General features: G+C 34.5%; 1 protein-coding gene across 17 annotated transcripts in view; it reads left to right on the top strand.

Moving 5' to 3' along the window:
* PDLIM5 (PDZ and LIM domain 5) overlaps window positions 1–13,230 on the top strand; it is a 233,879-nt gene that overhangs the window by 137,704 nt on the left and 82,945 nt on the right. For 6 of the 17 annotated variants that reach the window (XM_005207727.5, XM_024993083.2, XM_010805994.4 and 3 more), the window contains exons 6-8: window positions 7,791–7,808; window positions 8,120–8,292; window positions 8,647–8,683. In XM_005207727.5, coding sequence (XP_005207784.1) covers window positions 7,791–7,808; window positions 8,120–8,292; window positions 8,647–8,683 — 228 coding nt within the window. Of the gene's footprint in view, window positions 1–1,317; window positions 1,335–5,241; window positions 5,257–7,790; window positions 7,809–8,119; window positions 8,293–8,646; window positions 8,684–9,223; window positions 10,370–13,230 lie in introns of those variants that run through there. The other 11 variants (XM_015471536.3, XM_005207725.5, XM_015471533.3 and 8 more) reach the window with 5 other exon arrangements.

The raw sequence follows: 13,230 nt of genomic DNA, 5'->3' as shown, positions 1-13,230 counted from the left end.
TTTGTAAATTGATTGCATTTAAAAGTAGCTTAATTTTAGGTGTTGACCCGATGTGTTAGCACAATGAAAACTTGATTACTATGAAAACAAAAGTGTGGTTTTTGTGAAATTCTATAGACAAATTTGCAGTGCTCTTTCTGCTGTTTCTCTTACTACGTTTAGATCAGAGAAATCAAAAAATAAATCTCACATTTTACTATTTACTAGTCAGTGATGTCATTTTGAAAAGCAGGTGTTTTGTGGTATTAATGAATATATTTCCTGCATCAGGTGTCAAACTCTTTTCCTGAAATCACTGTCAGCCTTTTTACTAAATGTGTGATTATTGAATTTTCCATATTTTTATAGTGTTACAAATGATTGCAACAAATGTCTTTCACAGTTGAGAGTTGTTACTTTTTATTACTCTTTATTTTAAAACCTAATTGCCAGTAACCAAAAACTTAGGAGTTTATAAGGATGTAAAGTTAAATGGATAGATTATGTTTTTATTCAAAGCAGGAGGACTATTAGTTTTTATAGGTGTCCCACTCAAATTTATGTAGTTTTATAATAAACATAAGACACAACGAGTACTTATGAATTATGCATCATTACTGAGAAATAGTTATCCTAATAGTATGAAATCTAACAACTATTGATATTTTTAGAATATTAATAATACTATGCTAGCATTCTTGTTCCTTCTTACAAATAATAATGGAACGAGGCACTTTTTAGAAATTTTTAGTCCACCTTCTTCATATATGAATTTGTAGTCTTGGCTTACTATTTTCTTTACTACTCTCCTTACTCTACTTTGAGGGGAAGCCGCAGCTTCCCTGGTGGCTCAGAGGTTAAAGCGTCTGCCTGCAATGTGGGAGACCCGGTTCAATCCCTGGGTTGAGAAGATCCCCTGGAGAAGGAAATAGCAACCCCCACCAGTACTCTTGCCTGGAGAATCCCATGGAGGGAGGAGCCTGGTTACGCTACAGTCCATGGGGTCTGGACATTTCATGTACACAGACATGACTGAGCTGCTTCACTTTTCACTTACTCTACTTAGAGCAAAATGGAGTTTTATATTCCAAACTGGAAGGGAATCCATTTTGAATCACGTAGTTTAAGTAATTTACCTTCTTCCTTTCCATATGCTCTTGCATTATAATGTGCCACTGCGTTCAAGAGGTAAGTCTTTCATGTATTCTTTATTAATTTTAATTTCATTGGACTGCAGTCTCTTCTAACAGTTCGTATGTGGTATTTTGATGAACCTGGCCTTGAAAGATACAAAATATGATATGGTAGTAATATTTTTAAATGCTTTTCTCTTTGCAGAAAACAAAAGTGACAAAGTTAGTATCTACATTACTGGAGAGGAAATATGGTGATTTATATATGAGTAAACAGCATGAATGCCCGATTTTTGCAAAATTAAGTTAAATTTTGCAAAAGAGCTGTAATTTAGAATAACCACATTTAGTCTTTTCAATAAGTTTTGTTTGCATCGCTATGTTGTGGTGAATTGCTTTATGGTAATAAATAGTAGTGTTTAACTTTCGTCATGAAGTATATGTGGGGTTTGCTGTATAACAGTTTAAAAGAGGTTATGTTGCAGGTAATCTGTAGCAGTCAAGACTGTTAGACGAGAAAGACAGAAGAGAAAGCATAAATACATGTGCCACTAGTGAATAGTCTATATTATAAAACTGAGTTGACTTCCAAATTCATATCAAAACCCAGTATTTCCCAGGTAGAATCTCTAAGAACCTTTTTGATTTTTCAGCCAGTGTTGCTGAAAGATGTAGAACTCTATGTATGCAGTTGTGTGTCATTGGCTGATAGAAGGTCTGTACACCTTTGCAATTAGTTAAGTATCACAGGTAGTTGGCATAGACATTGGAAATCGCCACGTCAAAACTTTGTGTCTATTGGTATTGATGATAAACTAGTGATTACTAGCTTTAAAGTTGATAAAAATCACATTAGACAAGAACTTAATTTTGTGTTATGATTATTCTGAGCATATGCTGAAATTTCCTCATCATACTCTAGAGTAGAATTGAAAATATGGAATATCTTAGACACACTTGAGGGAATTAGCTATTGAATAATAATAATTATTATTATTGTTAAATTAGAGAACTTTATTCCAGTATGGTTATGATCTCACTGATTGAATAGGGCTTCCCTTGTGGCTCAGCTGGTGAAGAATCCGCCTGCAATGTGGGAGACCTGGGTTTGATCCCTGGGCTGGGAAGATCCCCTGGAGAAGGGAAAGGCTACCCACTCCAGTATTTTGGCCTGGAGAATTCCATGGACTGTATAGTCCATGGGGTTGGAAAAAGTTGGACATGACTGAGCAACTTTCACTTCACTTCAAGGAACATGTTACAGTCATATAAGAATATTATACACCAGTGCACTAGAGAAACATCCCCAAACCCTGATTTATTGATTGTCTACTTAAAGTTAAATTCTTATTACACAAAGGCTTTCACTAGTTATAAGATGCCAGTGTAATAATTTGACTTGTAAGGGGGGAAAATGGGACTTGAAAAAATAACCACATTTAGGTTAAATGCATATTTTTTAAAATTCAAGGATAATATTCATTAAATTACTAAATATTAGTATGCACTGTGCTATATGTTTTTAACTGCAGTATGTGATTGAATTTGCATTTAAACTTTGGACCTTGAGAAGTTACTTAAATTTCTAAGCATGCAGCTTGAAAGTGATAGAGCCAAGATTGGAGCCTAGGGACTTTTGAAGCCAAATTTTGGTGTGGCTTACTCTGTCACCTGTTTGTGACCTGAACTTATTTCTGTTACTTTGAATTGGTATTTGTTTTTAATGGTTATAGTCTTGATAAATTGAGTGAATTGAAACTACATGAATGAATAATGTGCATAAACTACAGTTGGGTTTAACGGTGCTTTTTTTATATAGAGCAGCTGGAGGATCTATTCTAACAACAAATTTGTATTTGTATAGTTATCAAAGTGCTTTCAAGAGCATGTAAACATATGCCCCTATAGGAAGTCTGAAAGATAGAGAAGTATCCATTGGATAGACATATCTCTATCCAAAAATAGAGAATGTAGTCTGGTTCACTGTTGAGGGAAAAGAAGCTCCTGGGGGTTGCAGCTTGTCCAGGCATAGAGGGAGTGGGCAGCATAGTCAGGGTGAAAAGCCATGTCAGTCTGACTGCCCCATTGGCACAGATGCCACTGTGTTGTATGATGGGCTATTCCACTTGGACACACTTTTAAAATTCATGAAAATACCCTTTCAGCATATTAAAATTGACATCTTTAGACTTTAACCAATCAACCCTCTTCTGCTTACCCCTCACCACATCATAGAATACCTCCACCCCCACAACTTCATTTTGACATAAACCTTCTTTCTCAAACTTTGCAATGTTCAAATATATTTCTAAGATTTTATTCTGGTCAGAGGAGGTTATTTTCCAGGACTGTTTCTCTGCTATTTGAAGTGTCAAGGCAGAGGAGAGAGTACTTTTCATTGAATAAGAAGGCTTAGAGAAGAGTAAATACCCATAAATTACTGAGATTAACTTAATCCTGTGTCTCACCCCCCACTCAGCAAAACTCAGCCCTCTATTGAGTTTATGACACTGACTTTGATGTGGAAATACAGCTTAGCTTCACTGTACAGTCTTAGCATTCAAAGTGGTAGGCACTTTTTCTTACTATATTTATAATGAATTTTTACTTACTCTGACTAAACTTTATTGTAGTAGAATTGATTGAACAATGTGTTGAGAAACTGTATAGAGTTAATACTTGTCTTCTTTATATATAATGGAATATGAATATATTTGTTTTTAATGATCCGATACTTAATAGGCTATGTGAATGAATTTTATTTTCCCTCTTTAGATGTTATTAACCTAGTTCTTTTACCATATATCAGACATGTCTTTCTGGGCAGTAATTATGCTGCTGCTAATATAGTACTCTGGAGTTCCTACAAATCACTTCTAAACTTCCTGGGATTTGCTTGTGCATGAGGGCTGTGGTAATAACAGGGGAGAGTATGAAAATTGAGTAATAGCCCATTATTAATGACCCACTGCTTCATATGTCTTTCATCACAATCACTACATTTTAAAAAATAAGAGGAAATTTTCAAAAGTGTATCATTCACTTGTAATGTATAGTTCAGAATAATTCATCTGAGAAGACTATACTTGTTAATATATACTTGTTATATTATGTGAGAATGACAGATTTTCTTAGTCTGCTCTAATTTTTAAAGTGATTTTAAAATGATCTGTTTCTATATCTGACATCTAATTTATATTTTAATCTCTGACTTTTGTTAGCCACATTGTAGGATAAAATACATTTTATAGAAACCTAGAAAAAAATATTCGAGGCTTCCTGGTAGCTCAGTGGTAAAGCATCTGCCTGCAATGCAAGAGATGCAGGTTTGATCCCTGGGTCAGCAAAATCCCTTGGAGAAAGAAATGGCAATTGACTCCAGTATTCTTGCCTGGGAAATCCCATGGACAGAGGAGCCTGGCAGGCTACAGTCCATGGGATTGCCAAAGACTCAGACACGACTTAGCAACTAAACAACAACAGCAAAGAAAATATTTTAAATATTAGATCTTTCTCTCTTGGTATTAGTAACTTGAGGCTTGCTGCTGCTGCTAAGTCGCTTCAGTCGTGTCCGACTCTGTGCGACCCCATAGACGGAAGCCCACCAGGCTCCCCCGTCCCTGGGATTCTCCAGACAAGAACACTGGAGTGGGTTGCCATTTCCTTGTCCAATGCATGAAAGTGAAAAGTCAAAGTGAAGTTGCTCAGTCGTGTCCGACTCTTAGCGACCTCATGGACTGCAGCCCACCAGGCTCCTCTGTCCATGGGATTTTCCAGGCAAGAGTACTGGAGTGGGGTGCCATTGCTTGATCTAGCATTAATACACAAATTATTTTTCAGTGTTTTTGGAAACAAGCAGCATAGATAAAACTGTTAACCAAATAATAACAATGTGATAGAATTTCAACTAACACTTGTTCATTTTTGTTTGTCTGCCTTTTACATAATTATTTTGAAGCATGATGTTTGGTGTAGCATCTTAATTTTCATGTAAATTCAGTGTTTTGAATTTTGTTATTTCATTTTTTTCTTCTTTTTTGGCCTCATCTGTGTTTTCCATCATCCTGGGAACTTCAATGTCTTTTCCCTTCTGTCACATCTTTTTTTGTGTGTATTATTCCTCCTTCAGTAACCCTGGCACCGTGTAAGTACCTAATCACTGGTTTCTTTCTAATTTTCATCATTGTCTCTGTAACTTTTCATCTGGCTTTCAACTTAACACCATCAGCAAATTTTATCAGTTTCTTCTCATTGCTTAGCATTTTCAGATATGCTGAGGAAACTAGGAAACTTGTTTTTCATGTCAGAGAACTTCATATGAATTAGTGGGTGTGTTTAGCAAATCCACACTTCTGCAGTGGAAAAACTTGTCTTCAGAAAGATGGATAGGTATTATAGACAGCAGATACTGGAGTCAGAGATGTAGGTTTAATATTTTTTTAAAAATTTGAATAAACTTGCTACTTTTAATGTCTATTTTGAAATAAATTACTTGCTCTTGATAGTATGTTCTATCCCAAATGAATTTTAAAAATAAAACTCATATTATTCCCTTATTTAATCATAATCATAAGAGTCTAGAGTGTCAAAGCCAGTAAATGTTTAGAAACTTTCTATCACTTGACATAGAATGTAAGCCATGGTGAATGTCACAGAGTCTGAGATGTGGTATACTTTTCCAAGTGTGTCGTAGCTAGAAAATATTCTTAAGTGGTGTCATTCTATTAATCTTAGTGTCTTAGTTAGACATTTTTTTCTTTTGTATGTTTATAACCCAAACCTTTTATAGAGGATTAAAATACCTGCAGCTGGCACCATTTAAGAGTAAACAACACTTACTGATTATAGAGAAATTTAAAACTGTAAGTTTAGTAGCTTAAAAATAGTTTTTCAAATAATTGCATAAGATAAAGTATTGCCTGTTTAGGAATCTGTCAATGTATTTATGAAATAATGTTATTTTCTAATTTAAAAAATTATTTGTAAAAGAACTAGGAGATTTTATTCACTATTAGTAAAAGGTGTTTCAGGTATTTCACTTCCAGGTTATTGAAATTTTATCATAAATAATTTGAATTACTATTAAACATAATCATTAAATATTAATAGTATTAAAATGCTATTATTAGTATGATATATAATACTATTTTGTTACGTATATATAGATGATTTATATACATCCATAAATATATATATTCCCATAGCCCACCAGGCTCTTCTGTCCACAGAATTCTCCAGGCAAGAATGTTGGAATGGGTAGCCATTCCCTTCCCAACCCAGGGATGGAACCAGGGTCTCCTGCATTGCAGGCAGATTCTTTACCATCTGAGCCATCAGGGAAGCCCTAGATGACTTATAGTCTTAGAATATGCATTGCAGATAATTTTTTTGTAATCATAAAAGAACACCATTATGTGATTACTTTTTGTTACCTACTCCGGGAAACATTTTACCTACTTTACCTATCTTATTATTTCTCAAAACAACCCTTTAAGGTAGATAAAATCCCCATTTCTTAGAAGGGAAATATTGAAACTTGTAGAAGTTAAATGACTTGCATAAAATGTACACTGAGTAGAAGATTATGCTTAGAACTATTGTCTGACCGCACAGCTAGTGTTAACGTTAATTCTGTCATGTCACTGGGGCAGAAATGTGTACTGTGACAGGTTTTGATCGTATCCCTGTTAAAACGACAGCAGTCGTGTGGCATTCTGATAGCAGTAGGATTTTCTAGCAGTGAGTTAATCTAACAGGTGTTTCCATGCATATCTGACACTCTGAGGGTACTTTTTCTGCTTGGATCTTGTGCTGGGTGTCTGCTAGTCCATACTCAGGTTCCTATTTCTCTTCTGAATTGAAACTCGAAACTCATTAGTATTTATCCTACGTTGCCTGGAGATGTTGAGAAGGGGGAGTATTTATAAAGTTACCTAGATCTTAAAGTGTTATAATAATGTACATTGTAAATTCCTTAATATTTATGCTTTCTTAATAGAAAAATGAATATTCTTAGCAAACCTAAGGTTCTTGAACTCTGTAGTTTGCAAATCCCTTTCATATATATTATTTCATTTAACCCTGAAGACAGTGCTACTTTGTTCATATTTTTATTTTATAAATGAAAAAATTGAGACTCAGTGAGATTGACTTGTCCAAAATTATGTATTTGAAAAGTCACAGAGCCATGATTTGTATCTTGGTCTTTTGATAAATATTTCGTTTGTTTCCATTTCATTTGTGTAACACTACATCTCTTCACATTGATGATCCTGCACCTAACTTTGTTTAGGGTGAGGGATATCTGTACACATAAATGAGAATACTATAGAAAATAACAGTTCTGACCCTTTTCAAAATTGTGTTTTGAATTGCTGATTCGGCCTGTACTAAATTAAATTATTCCTGGCTCTTGGGCCTAGTGAGGAAATGATCATTTAATTTTGTGAAAGCCAACACATTTTAGCAGCATAGGGGTATTTAACCATGCTTGGGAATATAATTCACATCTGTTTTGTTAGCCAGAAGATGAATAATACAAGTAATTTTGAATTGTTTGATTTTAATTACTGTGGACTTTGCAATTTCTTATTATTTTTCTTCTTTTCTTATTCTTTTCTTTTCCTTTTCTTCATGTTGGAAATCTCTCTTCTGCTGCCTTCTTCTGTCAATTAAAAGGAAAATCCCACCCAAACGGTAACCTTTCTGTTGAATAGATATTTATACTATAATTTTATGATATCATATAAGTACCTTTTTTTAAAACTTAAAAAGCCTAGTATACTTTTTAAAAGGATGCTTTTTTTTTTTTTAAGAAAAAGATGTGAGTATGCCTGAAAGACATGACTGAGCATATACATGTATGTCGCATGTACTTGAAAAAAGCAAAATATACAAAAGGAACATTGAGGCTTAAATGTATAACTTGTAAATAATATGGGAGAGGATATTTTAGCCTTAATGTAATTAAAAATATTTACTTTTTTTTTTTTCCTTCTTCACCCTAGCCCACCAAGAAAACACATTATGGATCGTAATACCGAGTTTTATCACATACCTACTCACAGCGATGCCAGCAAGAAGAGACTGATTGAGGATACTGAAGACTGGCGTCCGAGGACTGGAACGACTCAGTCTCGTTCTTTCCGAATCCTTGCCCAGATCACTGGGACTGAACATCGTAAGTAAATAGCTAGGGATTCTATTGGATGAATATTTTTTTTTGCCACAGAGCGTAGCATTTAGACTGCTGGACAGTTACTGGGAAATAGTAATACTCCTGAAACAGTTTGCTTTTAAATTATGCCTAGTGGTACTGTAAATAAGTAACCAGCCTAGAAGAGTTATGTTAAAAAAGTATAGAAATATTAATAGTTGTAGTACAACTGTACTACAGTACAGTCAATAACAGTAGAGTGATATAGGAATTTTTTAGTGGCTCTGGTAACTTAACCGTTTGATATTAATTGATAAAGGTAATTGCGTAAAAGTTAAAAAAGCTAACTGATATTGGACATTGCTTATTTTATTTCAGTGAAAGAGTCTGAAGCTGATAATACAAAGAAAGCAAAGTAAGTGGTGCATTTTTTGGTAAATTGAATGCTTTCCTTTTATGAATGGTCTCTGTTTTTGTTTTCCACCTTTTCAAAGGAATAGTATGGCGTTTTGTCTTTACAACTAGGGGCTTAACTTGGGTGCCTTTTGTGGTACTTAAATACACGATTTAGAGGTTTTTAATTTAGTTGATAATGTCTGAATTTTTTGTTTGCGGCCTGTTTTCTTCAGTATTGAAGTAAGTGGGCAGAAGGGTATATTTGGGGGTGCTTTGCTAACACTGCAGATCTCTGTGAATGAGTTCATGTGTCTTGCAGTTGCTTCATTTGGGGAACAAAGATTGAAGTTTCCAAGAGGGCTCTATAGATTAATTTCCATATTTCTAAAAATGCTCTACCCTTAAAATCTTTGCTATTAAATCAAACAGCTCTGTGAGACTAAGCTTTTAGAAGGCATGTTTTCTGCATGGTGATCTAAATGTAGAAACTTTTCTTTCTCTTTCTTACAACTCTTCTATCAATCTCTTTTTCTTTTTTCTTTTCTTTTTATTTCCACAGGGAAAAGATACCCCTTCACGTCTTTAGTCCCAAATACACAAAATTACGTGACTGGCACCATGAAGTTTCAGCACGTGCTCTTAACGTACAGTGATTTCTGAGGCTTGCCCCCCCTCCCCCAGCAGGCAGCACATACCTTTTCATTCACTTGTTCTTTTTCTCCAACTTCTTAGCCAAATCTGTATTAAATTTGCCTTATGAAAGAAAAAATAGAACCTTTCTATACTTTTCTAACCATTTCCTGCTATTTCGAAAACGAGGAGGATGAACATGTTTTGTGCTATTTGGTAGCCCACAAATGTTAAACCAAGAGAGAACAGTAAGGAGCTAGACTGATTCAATGGATTTACATGTGTTTTTATTGTTTTTATGGGAGTAACCTTGGAAAAGGAATTCTTTTCGTAAGTGCAGTTGGGTTGGTTGGTTGAAGCTTAAGTGAAAATAATGTCCTTGTGTAACTGGGAAAATATTTTCTTTATCTTATTACATTTCCCAAGGTTACTTTAAAGTTCATTATTATGTAATGTTCAGAGTAGGTTGTAAACGCTTCTAAGTAAGCAAATACAGAGGCAAGATAAATAGAAATGACTTTATTAGAATAAATAGAGTTTGTTATAATTTGGGTATGTTTTAAAGGAAGAGCTATTGAGGATGGCTGTCTGAAGAGCAGGAGGCCCAGATTTGGCTCCTAAAAAAAGGAAAGAAGAGATTTCTGCTTCTATTTGCAGTGGGGAAATAAAGTGCTCTTTTGGTTGGTTAGTTTAAAAATCCTATTTTCTACCAAAGGAAGTATCTCTAAGCTGGTGGATACATTTAGGGTATAAACAACTTCTAGGTATTAACTAGTAACATGTAGACAAGATAGCTTTGCTTTATTTCTAAAACAGGGTAAATGAACATAAAATAAATTGCAATATGAATGATTCTTTACATGACATCAGAGAAATAGTTTCCTTAGTGATATAAATAATTGTGCGTTGTTGCTCTTTCTAGGAATCTCTGTTTTGGGAGATAACATGCACGCTAAATATCTGACCAGAAATGCTTTCTATCTTGTAATATAATGTATTATATATTAGATTAAATTCAATAATGAATGCGTTTTGAAGTTTGGAAAAGTATTGTAATAAAGTTGCCTTTAACTTAGCTTTGTAGTTGTTTTCTGTTTCCTTGAAGTCAGTAACAAACTCTCTAGACTTTACAGTACCACTTGGGTAAAATAAATATTTCTCTTGATTTAATTTGGAATATTTTTTTTAATTTTTTGAGATTGCTAAAATGTGAGCATAGAATATGACAAAGATACATATTTTTTCTGTGCATTGTTACATTATTTTATATAACATCTTTTGTGAGAAACACGTAAGAATAGGTTGGGGCACAACATAGAATTAGGCTTTGTGTGAAAATTATTGCTGAAGCATCTTTGTCTTCAATCAAGGTTCCATTTTTATTTTTCCAGGTATTCTTGATTTTAATGTCATTGTAGGGTAGAGAAACTGCCTCATAATTTGGAGAAACTAACATTAATTTCAGTTAGTGATTACTGTTTAAAATTTGGCATGCCAAATGTGTTTTTAAAAATAATTCTAGGATTTATCTGTGTTCATTTGTACTACAGTACTTTTCTTTCTTTTAATTGTATCAGTTCTTCAGATACTGCTTATGATTTTATGTCTCTGACATCAGTCCCAGTTGCTACTGTGTCTCTGGCTTCTATAAGAAAACATATTTTCTTAGGCCATGTTTTCATATACCCTATAATTCTTCACTAATCTCAGGAGATGATGCTTGAAAAAAAAATTCTTGTGAAAGTGAATGGTCTTGGCTAGAGTAAACATGGTATCTTAAAAGAATCAGATTTCTAGAATAAACTTCAGAGTTTAGAGAAAGAGCTACTAGAAAGAGAGTTTTATGTAAATAAAATAATTTTCCCTTAATAAAAAAAAAGAGAACATGTGTATGTAAAACCATATAACTTGAAATAGGTACCATTGAAAATTAGAGTTTTAATACCATACCTAATTAAAAATAAAATAATGTCTCATTGAAACCATAGATTTAGATAAATGGAATGATCCATGAGTATGCGGGTAAATGTTCAGCCAGGATCGCAAAGGACATTCTGTTTGACCCTGTCAGAGGTTGAATTCCTGTGCTCAGTTAATCTCCTGGGACATCTTATATTCCAAGCTTAAAAGCTAGCCAAAAATTATAAAAACGTCTTGCAAAAATATTGTTGTAAGTCTAGTGACCTAATTTATAGCTTGTTTTTGTTTGCCTCTCTTCAACAGACTTTCTTTATCAACAGGCTTGTTTTTCATGTAAAATTGGAAATGTTACTTTTAAGAATTTTCACCATTTTTTTCTTTTAATATTTTAACAGCCAGAAGCTAGAATGAGTCCCACATAGTCAATCTTTTTTTTGTTGTTAATACCTTGAAAAACAATTATTTGTGGAAACAGAAACCTACTCATTTTGTACATTCTTATGCCCTTTGGGAAAACTCAGATAAAAACAGTCCTAGAGAGCTTGTTTAGTAAAAGTTGTGATGTTAAGAGAGTTTTCTTTTATTCATGTTTTTGTTTTTCAGAAATGTGGGATGAATTGATTTCCCCAAATAATTTTGCAATTGTTATAGTTGCCAGTGTATATTTAAAATATTATAAATTTTAAATATTTATTTGTTGCCTACTTTCATTCTTTCACATGAGTAGTTACTGAATACTTGAATCCCTAGCACATAGCACCCTGTGCTAGGGATTTAGGAGTCAATAGCAGATAAATATGTAAACAAGATCATCTGTGATAATTAAGTTACCAAGATAGTAAGTTAATATAAAGGAAATCTGGTTTAGGCAGGGTGGGATCACTTAAATTGTTTGGATGGACAGGGGAGCCTGGCAAAGAGTTGGACGTGACTTGAGCGCCTTATCACACATGTACACATTGAGGAGATGACCTTAATGGCATTCCCTGAAGGGGAAAAAGGTGTCAGCCAGGTGATTTTTTGACTTGGGATGAGTGCTCAAGACAGAGGAAACAAGTGTGAGAACCCCAAAGTGGAAGGAAGCAGAGCAAGTATACAAAACAGAAAGAACGGTGTGGCCAGAATGTGGTATGTGAGGGGGGAAGCATGATACAAAACATAACTCTTAATCCATATAGACAAATAAAATGTGTTCCCAATACTGTCCATAGCATTTTATTTTTTTGTTTGTTTGTTTGTTTGTTTGTTTTGCCCACAGCATTTTATATGGGAAGTTTAAAGGTGATTATCATACCTGAACACTTTCAAGTAAAATTAGGAAATGAAGAATCAGGGAGGTAATCAACTTTCTAAATAAAGTTTACTCCACATACTTAGTGCCAGCCCTGATCAATGTAATGCATTTCCCATTGAGATCTATTGAAGATGAAAAAAGGGAGACACTAATGTATCTTGTAACGTATTTGTAGGGAACAGAATGCCCCAGAACACACATAAAGTCACTTAAAAACAGAACTTTTATGTATAGAAATGTGGCATATAATGCTCTGTTCATACTTTAGTGATGACTTTGACAGCTTAGTCCTCTGTGAAAAACTGTCTTGGTTTTCACACATCATTGCAGCTGCAGACATCGCTTGTTCCAAGCCTTCCTGGAGCTGCCCACCGGCAGTGAAGCGATTGGAGGGAGGGTGGGAAGGAAGCCTGGCCGTCGCAGCACAGGTAGGGCTGAACTGGAGGGTACATGCTAGCTCTGTTACATCTCAGGTTGAACCTCACTTGTATCTGTTCTCTTCAGTGTGGTTCTGGTCTTCACCTTCTCATCGTTCGTTCTGGGACACTTCTCATTGCTTCTCTTTACATCACAGACCATATTACAAACACCATTTAGGGAAATCATTAGTGAAAGATCAGTTTAGGGCAGCCTGAAACGTGTGGAATTCAAAACAAAGATATGTTTACTTTTCTCTGCCTTGAGGAAAGGATGTCTATTTGCCAGTTGCATCAGAAATACCC

Source organism: Bos taurus, chromosome 6 (assembly GCF_002263795.3).
Source record: "Bos taurus isolate L1 Dominette 01449 registration number 42190680 breed Hereford chromosome 6, ARS-UCD2.0, whole genome shotgun sequence".
NCBI classification, from domain to species: domain Eukaryota; kingdom Metazoa; phylum Chordata; class Mammalia; order Artiodactyla; family Bovidae; genus Bos; species Bos taurus.
The sequence above is the reverse complement of the archived record's forward strand: the minus strand, read 5'-3'. Positions and strand labels throughout refer to the sequence as shown.